Source organism: Chelonoidis abingdonii, chromosome 25 (assembly GCF_003597395.2).
Source record: "Chelonoidis abingdonii isolate Lonesome George chromosome 25, CheloAbing_2.0, whole genome shotgun sequence".
Lineage (NCBI taxonomy): Eukaryota > Metazoa > Chordata > Testudines > Testudinidae > Chelonoidis > Chelonoidis abingdonii.
Genome location: NC_133793.1, coordinates 11,836,768 through 11,855,289, shown reverse-complemented (window position 1 = coordinate 11,855,289; position 18,522 = coordinate 11,836,768). Strand labels below are relative to the sequence as shown.

Genomic DNA, 18,522 nt, shown 5'->3' with positions numbered 1-18,522 from the left:
AGCATTGTCTGGTAACAGCACAGGGCTGGGTGGCAGACCACCCGGTCTCCATGCCCTGCATGGCTACCAATTTGCTCTCTGACCATGGGCATTTCGGCTCTGATTTAGCAATCCATTGCTATTCAGCACAACATGTACTTCAAGCCTATTGATTTCAACGGGCCATTTGCTTCCGTGCTGTGCTGAATAGGGATAGGCTTAAGCATGTGCATAAATGCCTTGCTGAATCAGGACCTTAACATGTGGGCATAATTACCAAATGTTGCTTGTGTAGATGCAGCCAAACCTACCAGTGTGGCGCGTGAGCCTAGTTCCTTATGTTATTCCCCCTCTCCCTCACACATTGCATGCCAGTTGTTTTGCCTAGGGTCAGATGGGAAGAGGGTCCCATTTGAGAAGAGAATTTCACAACATATTTAAGAGACCACTGCTTGTTTCTTAATCAGCTGCTCTAATTTTTCCTCTGGCTTTAAAATTATCCATTGATTTTAATAAATTTGTCCCAGATCCACAAGCGCAGACAATTAGAAACAAAAAGTAAATTGGACATAAGCACAAACTTAAAGTTAAGCATGTGCTTAAATGCCTTCCTGAATCAGGGCTCAAGTGAGCTTGCCTGGCCAGCTGTTTTTTTTCCCCCCTAGTTCTTGTTTTGATTGTGAAAAAGGGGACAGAAGTGAAGGTCCCAAAAGATTTGGGACAAGATTTGAGCCAGCCCTTGTCCAGAAAGTGAATCCAGATGACCACTGTGGAAGAACTGTCTTCTTTGTAATTTTCTTGGGCATATATCTCTGTTCCTCCTCCTCTCTTCTGTTCTTAATCACTTTCATGGATGCAGCGCTGCCAGGAATCCTGAAGATGCCGGAGCCCTGAGAAAATCCCCCAAAGCCCGAGTCCCTCTCCAACAGCTTGAGGTTAGGTTGGTATGATAAACTAAATGCAACTCCCATCCCAGTCTTCCAATCATCAGTCCTATCCTCACTTCCATTCTCCTACCCCAAAATATCACATCCTGAAAGCCAGAAGCCTTACTCTATTTCGTATCCTGCCACCTCTGTTTTTTGTTCTGTTTGTAAAGGTTTGAGCTTAACAGAACTTCTCACGGGCACATTTGGCAGCAATTTATTTGAGAAATTCCTAGAGAGAAGCAAGCCACAGAAAAATCCCCGGGGTTGCAGAACTGATGCACGTTACAATATATGTAGCAACCCATAACCAGTAAAAGGGACTTCAGGGAAAGGGTGAGGATGGGGTATGTTGCCTTATAGAGAAATTAGTGAACATTTAGAGCTGTAGAAGAGAGTTTGGGAGGGGATGATGGGTATTCCCTGACTTTCCCCCTTTACAAATGATTCCAGGTGAATCAAAGAGCCTAGGAGGCGAACACCAGTCCCTGCTGTGAGCTTTATGGGGCTTGTTCTGAAAAGTTCGCTCTCGGGGCATAGCACTGTACCCAAACCACCAATTTTTGTTAATAAAACACACACAGCGTAGGCCATTCTCGACATGAAATCACTGCACTCCAGAGCTTTCTGGGGGAGGAGCAGGGGGGAATACTGCTCTGCCAACAAAACTGACTTCATAACTCCCCAACTTGCCTCAACTGTAAGTGATAATAATATTCTGATTCTTGGCTTTCAATAGGAATCAGTTCCCAGAAAAGGCCAGAAATGATCCAGCCCCACCAAACTGTAGTTAAAAGACAGGGGAGGGGAAGCAACAGCCTCGTGCAGAAATGTTTGCACGTTCCCAGAATCGAAGCTAATTTTGCTACTCAAGGTTCTATTCCCCCAGCGAGGCCACGCCCCTTCGAACGCGAAAGCGCCTCCCCGGCCTCTCATTGGCTGGACCGCGAGGTTCCAGTTCGGTGGCTATGGCGGCGGAAAGGTTGCCTTGGCCACGCATCCCTGTGTGAATGCATGACGTTCGCAAGGCTGGCGCCAGGCTGTCTGGAGCGGAGAGTTAGATCAACACAGCTGGAGGGAGAGGGCCACAGCTGGGCAAAGGGAGCAGATTCCTCAACAAAAAATAGGATTGTGAGAAAAGTTCTTAAACAAAAACAGTTCAAACAAAAGCCTTAATGACATCCTTTCATAAAAATAAAAAATGCAAGGAGGACTGGGGGGGCCGGGAAGGGGGGGGTAGGGAGCAAGAGTGGGAACAGAAAGTTCAGGGATGCTCCGGGGCTGCCTGTCCAAACAGCCAAACATGTTGCACAGAGAGAATCTTTGCCACACCGAAAAAAAAAGTTATTTGAAAAATCAGCCTTGGGGATATTCCAATGCAATCGCTCAGTTTTAAAGATGGAATGTTTGTGTGTGAGGGGGTTAAATGGAAAAAAAAAGCACAGGGCTGGGGGGGCAAGGCTGGGAAACATTTTGGGAGGCATTAGGACGTATGGTGACTTGCAGGAGTGCTAACAAAATTTTCAAAACTTAACATTAAAAAAAATTGGCGGGGGGGGGAGAGAACAGCCTTTGGATAGTCCAGGCCAATAACCCAGGTTCTGAAAAATGGGTTAAAGATGATTATTTTTCTTTAAAAACAAACAAAAACCCGCTGCCCCATCAAGTTGAGGTTTATTCTCCAGCTGCCACCATTTGAATGAAGATTTCCAAACAAATTTGGAGTGAGGGTTGAAAGTATTTTATTGCAATTTATTTCCTCAGAGAGAGAGGATTTTTTTTAAAAAAGGCCTTAAAATTAATCCGAAATTAGGGAGTCTCCTTACTCTTAAAGGAGTGAGAATTGGCAGGGCCAGAGGAATATAGAAGGGTGAGGGAGGAGGAGAAAATAATAGGGTTATCAAAAACTATCTACTTTAAAAAATAACTACTTTTTAAATAAAGATTTAGTAATGTGCAATCTAAGGTCTTGAAGGAATGAATAATTTAAATAGCTTTTCCATTATACTAAGCAACCCCCCCCCCAAAAAATAAATATATATTTAAAAAAAACTCATTGTGACATGCAGACTGTTTAAAAACATGGAAATTGACCCTGGTTAGAGCTGTGTACCCAAGGGGGTTGGGGAAGTGATTTTTTCCAAGCCTAGCTAAATGTGAAAGCAGAAGAGAGAAAAGCCAAAATAAAAAAAAAAACACTATGTTTTGTTGTTTTGGAAAAACACACACACAACCTAGGTTTTAGGCAGCTCTGGAGTAAATTGTACTTGTGGGCAGGCATAATTTACTCCAGGTGCCCTGGCCTCCCCCAGAGCCCCTGAAATAAGACAGTTTAAGAAGTAGTATTAACAGAAATAGCAAGAAAGGGATTTGGGGAACCAGTAATGGGCTAGGGGGGAATTAAATGGCATACACCATTGTCATGGGCCATAAAGTATTATTTCCATTGCAGTTGCCCACTCACAAATAATCAAAACACATTCCAAAATAAAGAGCTGGCCCTTGGGAAAATCTCCAGGCTTGGGATCAATAATTTATATCACACAGCCCATCTGAGATTGATTTTTAAAATCAAGTTAAAATATAAAGAGAACTTTTGATACCCTGTTCTCAGCCCCTCCACTCCCCTTCCACCAAAACTCTCTTTTAATGCCTGATTCGACTCTCACATTGACTTCAGTGGAGTTACTCTGGATTTACACTCAAATGTGGGTGGGAATAAGGCCCCAAGGGAATTGGGTCTTGTCTACACCTCAAAAGTGGGACCCACCCATAAAGTTTTGTCCTTTTAGTTAAACCAATATAACCATGTCAATTTTACCCTGTTCCTGTTGTTTCAAATAAAATAAACCCATACTTCTATATATTCCCTGCCCCCCCCCCCCCAAAAAAAAAAGTTTCTGCAGTCAGAGTTGCTGACCCAAATCTGTTTTCTCCACGGTAACCTCAGCTTTACCGCAATTACATTTTTTTTTCTGGTCACAAGATAATTCCTGACGGCAGAAAGTCTGGAGGTCATATGAGCAGCAAATTGAGGAACAAGGCGCCACTAATTTCTTACAAGATCCCCCTTAAAAAAAAAAAAAACCCTACAAAAATTCTCTGCTGTGAGGGGATTTATGGCTTTTGTGGGTTCTGAAGTTGTAGGGGCTGCAGCCTGGGAATGGGCTTTGCAAAACATGCACTTTGAAAGCGGGGTTTGTCTTTTCCAGGCAAAGCTTTTTGTCCCTTTTTTTTTTTTTTTTGCTTTAAAAGGGACGGGATTAAAAACGATGCACGGGAGGAGAAATATACTTTGAATTTTAAATCGTTTTACTGGAGTTAAACAAAAAAACGGGGGGGGGGGTGAGAGCTAGATCCGCCCCGTTTGTAATCAGAGCTTCCTCATTCCTTTCATGTCCTCTGCTCTTTGGTGTCAGCCCAAGCCAATGGAAACCTGCTTTGCCATTTCAGCCACTTGTAAACCCTCAATGCAACATTTCCACCGACTGTCACCAGAGAGGGAGAAGTGGGAGGGGGCGGGGACAGCGGCGCGGCTCGTTTGCATAGAACGGGGCGGAGCCGAAGCGCCTGGCGTATAAAAGGCCGGAGGGGGCGAGCCGCCGGCAGCCCGTTGCACTGAGGAGTAGGGATTTGCACGCCTGGGATTGCATCGCCAGCGAGAAGTGCAAAGCAGCCAGCCGGGGGCGGGGGGATCTGCCAGCCTGAGACACCCACCCAGCGCTGCCAGCCCAGCCCAGCCCAGCCCGGACCATGAAAGCCATCAGCCCGGTGCGGTCCGTCAGGAGCTGCTACGAAGCCGTGTGCTGCCTGTCGGACCAGAGCCTGGCCATCGCCCGGGGCAGCCCCGGCAAGAGCTCGGCGCTGGAGGAGCCCATGAGCCTGCTCTACGACATGAACGATTGCTACTCCAAGCTGCGCGAGCTGGTGCCGGGCATCCCGCAGGGCACCAAGCTGAGCCAGGTGGAGATCCTGCAGCACGTCATCGACTACATCTTCGACCTGCAGATCGTGCTGGAGGAGCAGGCGAAGGGCCAGGACCCGTCCGCCGAGACCTCCCTCCTCTCCCTGAAGGTAAGGACGGGATCCCGGCTGGTGGATCTTCATGGGATCGGCCCTGCATCAGGGGCACCTTTCCTCCAGCCGGGTAGTGCGCTGTACAGGCAGAAATCGGCTGGTGGGGCTTTGCCCCCAGGGGAAAAGAGCCCCCACACCAGGTCCCCCCTTTACTTACTTATTTCCCTTCTCTCTGCAGGCCTCTGAGCTCGCCTCTGAACTGTGCTCGAAAGACGAGAGACGTTTGTGCCATTAATGTCCCGTCCCCCACCTTCCACCAGGTAAGACATGGACCACGCGCTTCCTTGTCAGTTTCCATTCCCAGCCCGCTTCTCTGGCCCTGGGAATTCGCGTGAGCGGCTCCAAGCTAAACCAGGGATGGGAGGATTTTAAACTGCCCCCTTCGTGCGATCCGCGCTGCTTGGGCGCTGCGCATCCCTCGCGTCTCTGCTCTGGCGTTTGATCGAGGGGGGTGTTTTTAACAGCCCTGTAGCGGGATGAGAGCTGTAGCCATTGTCCGTGCTTGTGCCCGCGATGCAGTCTCTTTCCAGTTCCTGCAAATGGAGTCATTCTCGGTCCAATGTCGGCGCTTTTTATAGCGGACTCTGCAGCTGCTTACACAGCCTTGGTGAAATTAATAGAATCAAGAGGCTTTATTTTTTGAAGGGGGAGGGGGAGAAATGTTTTCAGGCAGGAAGGCACCGCCAAACGTGTCCCTCCCTTCTAATCTGTGTAATTTTAGATCCATCTGTAGAGAGTTAGAAACAGAAGGGCTTGTCCTTTTTTTTTTTTTTTTCTTGCTGCCAATTAGCAAACATCCAGCATGAGTGTTGGTTCCTGATTCCTTATCAGCTGGAGGTAAATAGAAGTTTCCTCTCTCTGGCGCCAGGATGTCTAGTGCAGACCTGCCTCTGATCTGCTCTTAATAACTGACATGTCTCTTTCTCTCTCATCCCCCGCCCCCCTCCCCTCTACCCCATTCAGACTGCAGGTGTGGGATCACAACACTTGGTTCTCTCCAAGGGAGGAGAAGAGAGACCTTGACTTGGAAAGGATCAGACTTCAACCCCATGCATCCAGTAATGGAAGGGACCTTAGCCTTTATCTTCCAGATATTGTCTGTGGAGCATGTGGCACAAGGCATTGGATGCTTGGCTGGTTTTTCAATACTGTTTCCGCTTCCCCGGTCTGCTTCTCTTGCCTGAAAATAAATCTCAACAGGCCAGGAAAGACTATGATGCGGCCCCCTCCATCCCCCAACTAAATGGATCTGAACTCTTGACTGTTTGAATTTTAACCGCCTCATTGCACAAGGGCAAGAAATGCTGGGAACTCCTGACTCCTTGAGCATCATCTGCACTGTAAGATCAGTGTTTTATGTTTGCAGAATCCCAAGCGTGCTAGACTGGCTCCCCAGTCATTATATAGATCTCCTTAAAACGTGGCTGGCTGTAAAGGAGACCACAACATGCTTTAAAAAGACTTGCAGAGATGCAGTTGTATGTATATTTTGGATTATAGTGTGTTTTTTAAAAAAAAATCCTTAAAGGGGGCTGGGTAGGGGTTAATACCAACAAGAATTTCAAAACTTAGCTGTTCTGGGGCTGTGGCCTCATGTTTATTGTTGAACTCTATAATAGAGTATAACATTTGTACCTTTTTTGCAGGAAGGTGAATTTCTGCGATCATGCATTGTACTTGCTTTATAAACTTTTTATAAAAGTTAAAAAGATTTTACATAATAAAATTTTGTTTGGTTTTTTTAATAGTCCTTCCCTTGCCCCAAAATTCTGAAAGTCACTTCAGGGTTACTTCCTTGGAACTTGAAACTAGCTTCGGGGAGCGAAGTAACTTTACAAAAAGCAATTGCAATAAAATTGATCCATTGCTATATTGAGTTTCCACTTCACGCTGTCTGTGAGAGGAATGACACTATTACTTGAATCAAGCTGAATTTGCAGTTCAGTGATTTTTAGGCTAATAGCACTATTAGGGCTTAAGATATCAAATCATGTATCCTAGTAAGAATCAACCTTGTTAGTTAATTTCACCTCTTTTGCAGAACAGGACTGTTAGGTAAGATGGGCCTGACCCCTATCAATGGAAGTGCCAGGTCAGAGTTTGAATGGATAGTGATATGGGGCGTAAGGTGGCCATGGACAAAAGTATTTCCTACTGCTGTTGTTACCTCTGTGGGTGTGATTTTTTTTTTTCCCCTCCCGCTCTAATGGGCTCAGTAGCGTAATAGCTGATGGTATCCACAGGGTCACAGAAGGCCTTGAAATGGCTTATGGACCTACAGTTGCTTCGTAGACAGTCCTCTGTGGGGGTATGCAAAAGCAGCATAACTGGGCAAGCCTTTTTAAAGGAATTTTTTTGTTTGACCTAAAGGGCCAGTCCCGTTCTGGATATTGGTGTTGGTCTAAATCCAGAACCTTTAGTGTTCTTTTGCACAGCATGCAGGTAAATGAGGTCTAGGTAAAAAAAAAAAAAAAAAATACAGTTAAAGGCTTAAAGATGATGGATTGGTGTTGTGATCAGTTTCTAGTTGAAACCCCACCACCTCTTTTTTTTATTTATTTTTCTTAAAAGTTGTTTTGGCCTTTACTGGTTCAGATTGCCCTGTTCCAGCCAGCTTCCTCCAACATGCTCCAGGTTCTCTGCCTCCTTTCCCTCTGCAACAGTGTAGATCACACAAAGGCCAGGCCAAGCAATCTGAAAAATCCCAACAGGAAGCACAGTGCTTGACTGCTGTCACAAGCTGTGGGTTATAGGAAGCCAGTTCCATAATGCAGGGGTTCTCAAATGGGGGGTCAGGACCCCTCAGGGGGTTGCAAGATTATTTCATGGTGGGGCGTAAGCTGTCAGCCTCCACCCCAAACCCCGCTTTGCCTCCAGCATTTGTAATGGTGTTAAATATATTGTGCTTTTCACTTATTGGGGGGGGGGGTCATACGCAGAGACTTTGTATGTGAAAGGAGTCACCAGCACAAAAGTCCAAAAACCATTGGATTAATGGAACGTGGTCAAGGGGGACTGTAGATTTGTTACAGCCCTGGTTGAGTAGCACTAGACAGATTGGGTGCTGTGCTGTGATCTCCCAGCTGCCATCAGACAAAATGAACCAAGTTCCCTAGAGTTGACACTGGGATGAATCCGATTGGATCCAATAGGTGTGTCTCGTTACACCTCCCTTGACAAGAAGGCCTAATTACCATGCCATAAATAAACTTTCCTGCTGTGGGTGGTTTTTGCTTGTGTGGGGGCAAATGAGGTCTGCCATGTGTACCATCCCAAGGAGGAGAGGGGGAAGTTCTAGTGCTTTGAAGTATATAGGTGCTGTCTTGACCCATTATATCTCATCCTTCTCTAGGTAGGCCAGAGTGTCTCCATGGGTGTTACTAATACCTCATCCTGCATACAAACGGGGTGCTTCTGGTCTCTGGTGCAAAGTCTTGGGTTAACCAGTTTGTAGAGTGCCTGCAGATTGCTTAGGTCCTCCTAATCTTGAAGATGCAGCAGGCTTGTAGCATAGCCCTAACCTTTGCAGGTCCGTGAGATCCAAGGTTAATTGAGTTGGAATACTGGAAGTCTCAATAGTTCCTGGACCCATCATAGGTGGCTTCCAACCAAACTGGAGGTGAGGTACCTGATTAATTCAGGTAACTCTCATGTCCCTGCTGTCACTTTTATCTCAAGATCTTACCTCTGTTGCAAGGCCAGTAATAATGTGTGTGAGTTTACAGGGATGTTAAGTGGTGTATTCGAGATCATGGAGCAAGGGACAGAACTGGCTAGAGAACTCATGAGCTCTTAATCACTTAATAGACCCTCTCGCTGTGAACAGAACCCAGGAGTCCTGGCTTCAAATCTCACCTGCTCTCAACCCTAGACCCCCTTCCATAGCTCTGAATAGAAGAACCCAGAAGTCTGGTCTTGCATATTCTGCTCTAATCAGTGGACAACATGTCGTCCTTACAAAATTATCCCAAACCTCAGAATTGCCCTCCCGTGCTCTACAGTTTTCCATTTCTCTTGAGCAGAAATAACTTGGAGCCCACCTTGTAAATCAGCTCAGGGATGGACCCCATCAACAAATGCCAACTGGGCAGTCCCTTGAATGTGTAAACAGCTGTGCTGTAGCCTTGTGTCTGATCATTCAAAGGTGAGTGACTGGCCTATCTGAGTGGGTATGAACCCATATACTTGGCTGGAGTTGGGTTAGCCAGAGGCCTATGTGGTTGCATAGGTCACTCCCACCCATGTCCCTGATCCACCAGCCAAAGAGCTATCTCCTCTACCTGTATTCCTAGCTCACGCTGGTGCCAGTAGCTCATGGTAGAATGAATCCTCTAGTTGCCCTCTGCTTCCTGAGTGAAGAGTTCTGCTTTGGTGCCATTCATGGCTCCCTAGGGTAGGTCCAGGGGGATTAGCAGTGGCTATGGAGACCTTTCAAGTTGAGGTGGAGGTTTTGAGTTGAGAATGCAGCTAGAAAGTGGCACAGGTCTGAGGAATGTGCAATATGGCTTGGGGGGTGGTTGTAGGGTCTACAGTCTTTCACCTTTAAATCAAGAGTTGAAACCCAGCCTGGATGGTACTGAGCAAAGGTCACTTCTATTCTTCAGTGATGTAGGTGAAATGAATTCTTGATCCTTCTCCAGTTCCCTGTTGGGAAAGGTCCCAAAAGCTTGGGGGGAAAGTTAGACTTTTACAGAGTGCCCTATAGGTTGCCAACTGGCAGCACGGTCTAGTGGTTTAAGGCATTGTAAGCCGGGGACGTGGTATCTCCAGTTCTGCTGCCTGAGGGCGGACAAGTCCCTGCCCCTCTCTGTGCCTGCTGCCACCCTTTATCTGCCTTGTGTATTGAGACTAAGCTCCCTGGGACAGGGACTGCCTTACTGCTGTGTGTACAGCACCTGGCACCGTGAGGCCCAGCTCTTGGCTGGACGCTGGTGCTTGCTGTGATATAAATAATAGTTGTGTTGGACCGATGGGGAAGCCAACTGCAGCCTCGATGGTCACTTACTGAGAATGCTCTGGTGTCAGTCGCCCCTCTCGCCCCCAATTAACCCAGGTCCAGGCTTGCCTGCCTCGTTGGCTGTGGAATCAATCATAGGAGGCGGTTAATCTCTCAGATAAGACCAAACCATTTAGGGTGATGTAACTGCCGATCTTCCTTTTCCTTACCTGACCCCAGCTGTGTGCATGTATGGACTTAATGTGACTCCCTGGTCCCGGCTGTAACTCCACTGAAGTCAGGGTGACGCAGTAGATAGGGGATTGGACTTGGGTGCTAGCCTTGGCTTTACCACTGATCTGGCTAGGTGCCTTCCTGTCTCAGTTTGCCCTCTATAAAATGGGTAGAATGACACTTACTGCCCTTTGGAAAGCACATTGCGATCTTCTGAGGAAAAAAGTATGGCATCAAGGATAAGTTTGGCCTCACGATTGGTAACGCAAGCTCCGTTTTCCGGGAGAGGCTGTTTAAATTGACACGTGTCATCGCCTCACCTTCTAGAGAAGAGAGTGACGTTGCTACCAGGAGCATCCGGTGAAGGAAAGCGTGTGTATGTGTGGGTGTGGGGGGGTGTAAATGCAAGCCCTAAGAAATAGTGTTGACAGGCTCCTTCATGAGTGAGGCTCCAGAAGGCAGCATGGATTTCCTGCAGTCATACCCGGGACAGAGTAAGGCTTGGTCCACAATTAAAGATTAGATCTAGCTATGTTGTTCAGGGCTGTGAAAAATGTAACCCCCTGTGCGCTGTAGTTCGGTTGACCTAATCCCCAGTGGAGATGCAGCTAGGTGGACAGAAGAATTCTTCCACTGATCTACCACAGGGGTCGGCAACCTTTCAGAAGTGCTGGGCCGAGTCTTCATTCATTCACTCTAATTTAAGGTTTCACGTGCCGGTAATACATTCTAATGTTTTTAGAAGATCTCTTTCTATAAGTCTATAATACAGAACTAAACTATTGTATGTAAAGTAAATAAAGTTTTTAAAATGTTTAAGAAGCTTCATTTAAAATTAAATTAAAATGCAGAGCCTTCTGGACCAGTGGCCAGGACACGGGCAGTGTGAGTGCCACTGAAAATCAGCTTGCGTGACGCCATTGGCACACGTGCCATGGGTTGTCTACCCCTGATTTACAAGGTGCCCCTCGGAGAGGTGGATTAACAGCAATAGCAAAATCCCTTCTGTTGAGATGGGAACATGGGTGCAGTGACATGTTCTAAGACTGCGTACGGCCTGGCTCAGTCAAAGAAGCCAGAGCTCTGCATCTGCTTGTGTGTTTCCTTTCTGCTTGACTCCAGAGGCTCCAGTCCTGATGTCCCTGATCACGGCTGGTTTATGCTACAACGTTAGTCTGGCTGAACTGCCTTGCTGTGAAAAACTGCATGCCCTGTGCAATGGGAGTAAGCTGCCCCAAGCCCCAGAATTCTTCCCTTGACCTAGCTACTGCTTCTCAGAGAGATGGATTTACTACAGTGACAGCCTGATCCCTGTCTACACTGCAGCGGTGCAGCTGTAGCATTTCTAGCATAGCCTTATGCTGGGAGCATGACCGGGGTGGTCCCTGTTACCAGCTCAACAAATTATTCTTACGAGCCGCTCTATACATGTGCAGCATGTGATCTGCATGGCCCAGGCAGTGAACCCCTTCCCCATGTCTCAGAGTCCCTGCACTGCTCCAGTGAGTGACTTCTCACTAATGGGATGAAGAGGTTCGTGCTCTGTTTCTCTGTCTTTAAAACACACAATCACGGCGCCTGGCCAAAGGGAACATCCTAATGTTCAAAATGCATGTAAGGATCACTTCACCCACCACTAAAATGCAGCCACCTCATGGTGGAACGCAGCAGCTGGGGCAACCTCTAAGCAGTGACAGGAAGTGAAGAACCATGCAATTGAAACTGCCAGGGCAGATTTTAGTGGAGCCTAATGTAACTTACTTGATGTTTGACTGTGGCCGGAGCACAAAAGTGCTGGGGGACTCGGTCCTTCTCAGAGGGAAGAATGCCACCTCCAATGATCACGAGCCTTTTTTAGGAGGAGTGAGTGAGTGACTACCCTGGTGAGTTTTGCACAAATCCTGCAGTCGGTCCAAGGTCATGTGTGCGGGTACATCACCCGGTCTTCCCAGGATTTCCCTGCCATGAGTACCATGGGAGAACATGTGTTCTTGCATCACCGTGCTCTGACACACATCTCGCCCTGCACTCCACTTCTCTGCGTCTTTGTGGCTTTCCCTCCCACGCCTGGGTTGCTATTGGCCTGAGTCACATGGGGAAGGCGGGAGGGAGCGGGGACTGGAAGAGGTTATGCACTGGTCCCTGTGCTGTGCATGATGTCAGTCGCAGTGGATGTATTTAAACGAGAGCTGCCCTCAGTTAATGCCAGGTTATTCAGGTGGTGGGAGTGTTGGGGTTATAGCAGGATTCCTGGGTCCTAGGCTCAGTTCGGCCCTGAACTTATCGTGTGACCTAGGGCAAGGTGTGTAGGTCAAATTTGGTGGGGAAGGAACAGCCAGGTTTCCGGAAGGGCTGAAGACCTGCAGCTCCCATTGGCTTCAATGGGAAGAATTAGAGTTGTCCCTTATTGGGGCCGAATCTGGATTCAGGTGTCTGACTTCAGGCTGAAAATTTTCTGCCATTGCCTCTCTGTGCAGCAGGTTTCCCCTCATCTGTAAACCAGGAACCTTCCTACTGACCGTGCCACACAGAGGGCTGGGTGGGGGTTAATGTCATGGCTGGAAGGCCATGGAAGGCACTGGAGAAATGGAAAGTATTGTTTACACACAAAACACCCTTGTCTTCATTCTGATCAAAGTTACTGGCCATCTGCTTTAGAATGAGGGTATGGTCATGAAAAATAAGCCTCTTTATACATAGCATGTCTGCCCTGTGTGTCTTGAGATGGGTGGCAAAGGTCCTAGTAATTCCTCAGTATCTGCTGATCTTCCGTCATGTGAGTCAATGGTTGCGCCTGTGATTCCTGCAGACCTAACACAGCTACAGAGGAGCGAGGTGGGGGTCTAATCTACCGCATCAGCACAGCCAGCTCCTGAGTACGACCCTGAAGAGTCTTCATCCCCAGTGACCAAGTGAGAGACAGGAAGAACCCAGATGGATTTCAGTTCCTAGCCTTGAGTTTGTGGCACCAGCAGGTGGAAAATCTTTTGACCCATATAGTTAGCACAGCTGCTATGGAATTGTTGCACAAGAAGCAAAACGGAGACCAGGGTTGTCCTTTTATAGAGAGTTACTTAATATCACTGTAACTGCTTTTTTTAAAAGCACTGGAAAGGGGGTGGGTGGGGCTAGGAAGGGAATGGAGGATGGGGCAGGGAAAGATGTTGGAATTGGTTTCTCTGGCAACTTTTTCTTTCATTTGGAGAACGACAGGAGCCGGTCAGAATGGAGGAATCGGAGCCACGTGGTGATAGGGCCCAATCATACTGGCGGACGAAGGTGCCTACAAGTGAATTCATGGTCCTGTGTATCTGGCCTGAATGCCAAGACCTTCTCTGCTTTATCCCCCTGGGTATCTTGGTTCAAGTCTATTCCCTGTGTCACCCCATTGCCTTCAGGGGAGTTACAGAAGGGTTTAATCTTGCTCTTCGGAGGGGTGCACAAGGACGTGAGTCCAAGCTGCAGCCTATGCTGTTCATGTTTGTTATGCTAGTGCCTGAGAGCCAACCAAAATTGGGCCCCTGTTGTGCTCGGTGGTGTACAAACAGAGTAGGGGGCAGCCCTGTCCCCAAGAGCTGACCGTCTGAATACCCAATGTAGATAGATGCAAACTGTTCTTTTCCGTTCTAACTGAACGGGCGGTGCACAGAACGGAGAAAGCAGCCGTCTCTTCAGGACAGACTAGTGATTTGAAGGTGCCTTGAGTTTTGCGCATCGGACATGAGACACCTTAAAGGGGGCCTGATTTTTCAGCTGGTGCAGAGCCCTCGCCCTCTGAAAATCAGGCTCCTTGGAGGTGTTTCAGATTGAACGCTGAGCCCTCCCCCACAAGCACTGGTCACTTTTGAACATCCCTGTGAGAGGGAGCAAACACTTAAAAGAACAAGCTCAGCAGAGTTGGACCTGCAGATCCCAGGTCTGGATCCGCAGAACAGACTTGGCCCCAGGACCTTGGCCCCAGCTTCAGTTCCCCCCGGCTTGTTTTGCAGCTTCTTGTCTCCCAGGTGGCGAATACTTTGGACCTGCAGAGGGAGCGACGGAAGGTGGAGTTAATTTACAAACTGCCTGGGAAGCAGCCTCCTGCTCTGGCTGGAGGAACAGAAGCCCTATGGGTAAGGGCTCAGCTCTCTGTTCTGCCCCAGCTGCTCCCTGGGTCCTGGGGCACGGTCCTGAAGGTCTCGAAGTCTCAGTTCTCCAGCTGCAAAACTGGGAATCCATCTGTTCTCTCTTGCCTATTTAGGCCGTGAGCTCTTCTGGGCAGGGGCTGGATCTCACTGTGTGCTTGTACCCTGCCCAGCACAAGGGGGCCTGATCCCTGTCGGGACTCCTAGGGGGCACCGGAATGCAATTCACAACAATGTCCTGAACACAACGATCACCACCAAATCGATTTCTCCCCCTCGTTCTCAGTCCCCTCAGACACTGCTGGGGCCAGATCCAAGGAACCAAGTATCTGGTATTGGATTGAACTGGTGTTGCTGGCCCATGGTGGTGTTCTTAGCACTTGTCAAGGAAAGGATCAGATGTGAATATAGGGAGGGGAGGGAATGATTGCAATAGAAAAGACTGAGTTGAAGCAAATTGAAGTTCCTATTAAATGCAAGGTCAGATCTGTATTCCCTGTGCACCCATATCTCATATTAAAGCCAGTGAGAGTTTTGGGGGTGGAAGGGATCTGGGATCTGGCTGTGTCTCCATTGATAACACTAGCTATTGGATGGCCGCTGAATTCTAGCAGCCCAAGCTTCCTCTGAGCAGTGCCTGGTCAGAGACAGGCGAAGCTGTGAAGAGTGTGTGTTAAGATGCCTCAATGCTTCCCTTCTCCCTCTCGACTCCTGTTCAGATGGGCTTGGCTTCCATGTCGCTCCTGCCATAAATACAAGGAATCCAGCTTCTCCTGGACACCTCCCAAGCTCCAAGTGCTGATCTGTGTGTGGAAACTGACCGGCACAGGAATTACGGAGCAACCTATTCCACAACAGCTACTCTGGAATAGTTCCCCATGTGGACACTCTGTTCTGGAATAATTCCTCTACTTTCGAAAGCCAAATTGAGCCCCTCCCCCTCTTTATTCCACACAGGCGCTAAATTTGGTTGAATAAATTCATTTTAAATTTGCACCTTTAGTTAGTCTAGATTGAGTTACCCATGCAGACAAGCCCCAAACCAACGAGGATGAGGAATGTATCGGGGTGTCTCTGAAATCCTCTCATCCCACCGAAGAGGAGGCTGGCCCAGTGCGGAGGCAATGAACAGGCCCAAGAAGAAGGAGCTGGAGTGATGTATTTGTGGCCTATATTTCCTCCGTCTTTTCAGGGCAATAACCGATCCTGCACCTCCATGTAAACAGCGTGTGGAGTGGCAGTGGGTTAAGCGGGTGATTGATGGCAACTGGTGGGAACGCTCCCTTCCAACCAGCTGCCAGGTGTGGGCCTAGCCAGTTTGCCAACCCAGGCAGAAAACATTTTCGGTGCTGCCTCTCAGTGGCCGAGCAAAGGCCAACAAAAAACCAGCCAATCAGTGATGCAAAAAAACCCCAAACAAACAAAAATGCAGGGGCCCGGCGGCTCAGCATTCCTGGAGGAGCAGGGGCCCGGCAGTACGGCACTCCTGGAGGTGCAGGGGCCTGGCAGTACGGCACTCCTGGAGGAGCAGGGGCCCAGCGGCTCGGCTCTCCTGGAGGCGCAAGGGCCAGGTGGCTCGGCTTTCCTGGAGGCGCGGGGGCCTGGCGGCACAGCACTCCTGGAGGCGCGGGGGCCCGGCGGCTCGGCTGTCCTGGAGGCGCGGGGGCCCAGAGGCTTGGCACTCCTGGAGGCACGGGGGCCCAGCGGCTCAGCACTCCTGGAGGTGCGGGGGCCTGGCGGCTCGACTCTCCTGGAGGCGCGGGGGCCTGGTGGCTCGACTCTCCTGGAGGTGCAGGGGCCCGGCAGCTTGGCTCTCCTGGAGGCACGAGGGCCCGGCGGCTCGGCTTTCCTGGAGATGCGGGGGTCTGGCGGCTCGGCACTCCTGGAGGCATTGGGGCCTGGCGGCTCGGCTCTCCTGGAAGCACGGGGGCCCGGCGGCTCGGCTTTCCTGGAGGCGCGGGGGCCCGGCGGCTCGGCTTTCCTGGAGGCATTGGGGCCCGGCGGCTCGGCTCTCCTGGAGGCACGGGGGCCCGGCGGCATGGCGCTCCTGGAAGTGCGGGGGCCCAGCAGCACAGTGCTCCTGGAGGTGCGGGGGCCCGGCTGTTCGGCTTTCCTGGAAGCTGGTGCCCAGGGTGACCATGCTGCACACTGGCCACCTGGCTGGAAAGGCAAATTCCAGGTGCATCCAGGACGAGGGGCACAAGGCGTGAATTACCCTAGAGGGTCAGACAGAAATGGCAGGTCAGTGTGATTCTCTCTAGCCCTGCTGAGCAGAGGGGAAGGGAAGCCAACAAGAGAGACCTCACCATGATATTGTCCTTTCGCTGCTCCTTTCGCTGCTCCTTTCGCTGATGTAACTGCCCTGACATGCACGGTGCAAGAGCAGACGTTGGCTAGGCCCCCATCACAGGGTTTGATCCTCAGTGCACCCCTCGGAGGGAGGGGCATGCTGCTACCCCAGGCTGGGGACCTGAGGCACAGGGTGGATGAAGTATCTTGACCAATGTCAGACAAGGAGCCGGAGCCAGACACTGACCCCAGGTCTCTTGAGTCCCCCATCTCATGCAGGATCCACCCAGGCCCACTTTATCTCATTCCTCGCCCTGCCCCAGGATTGCCACAGTTCAGCCCTAGCTCTTAGCTAATCGAGCTGCTTCTCCCCCATCCTGCCAAGCCTCCAGGTGCTGGGGTTATGCCACCTCCCAGCACAATTCAAGGCAGGGGTGGTGTGACACCCGACAGAGCCGCAGCAGGCCGGAGTGCTGGATGTTCCCTGCTTGCCTGCAGCCCCCCCAGGTCAGCCTCCTCCGGCATTATCTCAGCCGGGGCGAGGCAGGACGTGACCCAGCTGCCTCCCGAACAGAGAGGAGAGGAGATTCCAGCCAGGGACAGCGGCTGAGAAGACGCAGATCCCAGAGGCGTGAGCACAAAGAACAAAAGAAGCAGAACTTCCACCGTTTATCCCTGCATTTCCTCTGCTGCAATTGCTCCTCCTGGGCCACATCAGCCCTCCCTGGACCGAAAGGTGGGGCGGCCAGTGCTTCCAGACCAGGAGCCTGGCGTTAGGGGCTGAGCCCTCCAGGCCAGGTTAGCGGAGAGCAGGCACCAGTAGGGACAGCTGCTGAATGCCTGAGGCATGAATCAGGCTGGCAGAAATGTACCAGAGGGAGCTTGGGAGAGGAGGAGAGGTCGGGGCTCTTAGGGCTAACAGGATATTGGAAGGCAGCTGGAAATCATTAAGGGAGGACTGGCAGAGAGCAACCAGGCAGGACCGCACCGTGCTCTCCCACGGTGGAGCACAAGGTACTGCGGGTTGGCACCCAGGGCCGTGCTGACAGCTAGGCAGGGCCCCGATGGCGACACTGAGGTATGAAGGCAGCAGCAGGCCCTGGATGTAGGCAGGGGCGGCTCTAGGGATTTTGCCGCTCCAAGCACGGCAGGCAGGCTGCCTCCGGTGTTTTGCCTGCGGAGGATCCGCTGGTCCCGTGCCTGCGGGAGGTCCTCCGAAGCCGTGGGACCAGCAGACCCTCCGCAGGCAAATTGCCAGAGGCAGCCTGCCTGCTGACCTCGCGGCGCTGGCAGAGCGCCCCCCGCAGATTGCCGCCCCAAGCACGCAGTTGGCGTGCTGGGGCCTGGAGCTGTACCGGGATGTAGGTAGCAGACTGTGTGGTTCTGCCGCAGGAGGCAGGATAGGTGGGGCTGGGGCCAGCTCCCCCTGTGCCCTGTGGGACACAGGAAGGGAGGGACATCCACCACAGCCTTCCACACAGCACGTGGCGCCAGGCCTGTGGGAGCTCATGTGGCCACGGGGCTCCCTGGTCTGGAGTGAGGGGGGAGCAGTCCATCACTACCACCCACACAGGGCACTTCTCGGGGCTGAATACCTAGCCCATAGCCCCACTGCCACTGGCTCAGTAGAAATCTGTGGGTGCCAAGCCAGTGGCAGTGGGGCTATGGGCTAGGTATTCAGCCCCGAAAAGTGCCCTGTGGGGGTGGTAGTGATGGACTTCTCCCCGCTCACTCCAGACCAGCGAGCCCCGTGGCCATGTGAACTCCATTGTTGGCTGCTGGCAAACATTCCCAGGTAAATAACCTCTCGTCCCAGGCTGGCAGAGCCTCATAACTGGCCTTACGAGGCTGTCTGGGAAAGGGGCATCAGCGATCGTTCCATGGTGCCAGGGGTGTGTGCTCCCCGGCTGATTCCCAAAGCACGTGGCTAGCTAGGGACGTTGCGGGCACCCAAACG

General features: G+C 50.5%; 2 protein-coding genes across 2 annotated transcripts in view; both read left to right on the top strand.

Annotated features, from left to right (window-relative positions):
• The window catches only part of YTHDF2 (YTH N6-methyladenosine RNA binding protein F2), a 276,572-nt gene that overhangs the window by 192,376 nt on the left and 65,674 nt on the right, over positions 1–18,522 (top strand). The gene's annotated exons all lie outside the window — the stretch shown is intronic.
• Positions 4,502–6,489, top strand: ID3 (inhibitor of DNA binding 3). The gene is made up of 3 exons (XM_032802911.2): positions 4,502–4,979; positions 5,161–5,242; positions 5,946–6,489. The coding sequence occupies exons 1-2, from the start codon at positions 4,659–4,661 to the stop codon at positions 5,215–5,217; spliced, it is 378 nt and encodes a 125-aa protein (XP_032658802.1). The 5' UTR covers positions 4,502–4,658; the 3' UTR covers positions 5,218–5,242; positions 5,946–6,489.

Coding starts and splice junctions, on each gene's coding strand:
- ID3 (XM_032802911.2), top strand. CDS start 4,659: ATGAAAGCCATCAGCCCGGTGCGGTCCGTCAGGAGCTGCTACGAAGCC. Junction 4,980..5,160: donor CCTCCCTCCTCTCCCTGAAG/GTAAGGACGGGA, acceptor TTCTCTCTGCAG/GCCTCTGAGCTCGCCTCTGA.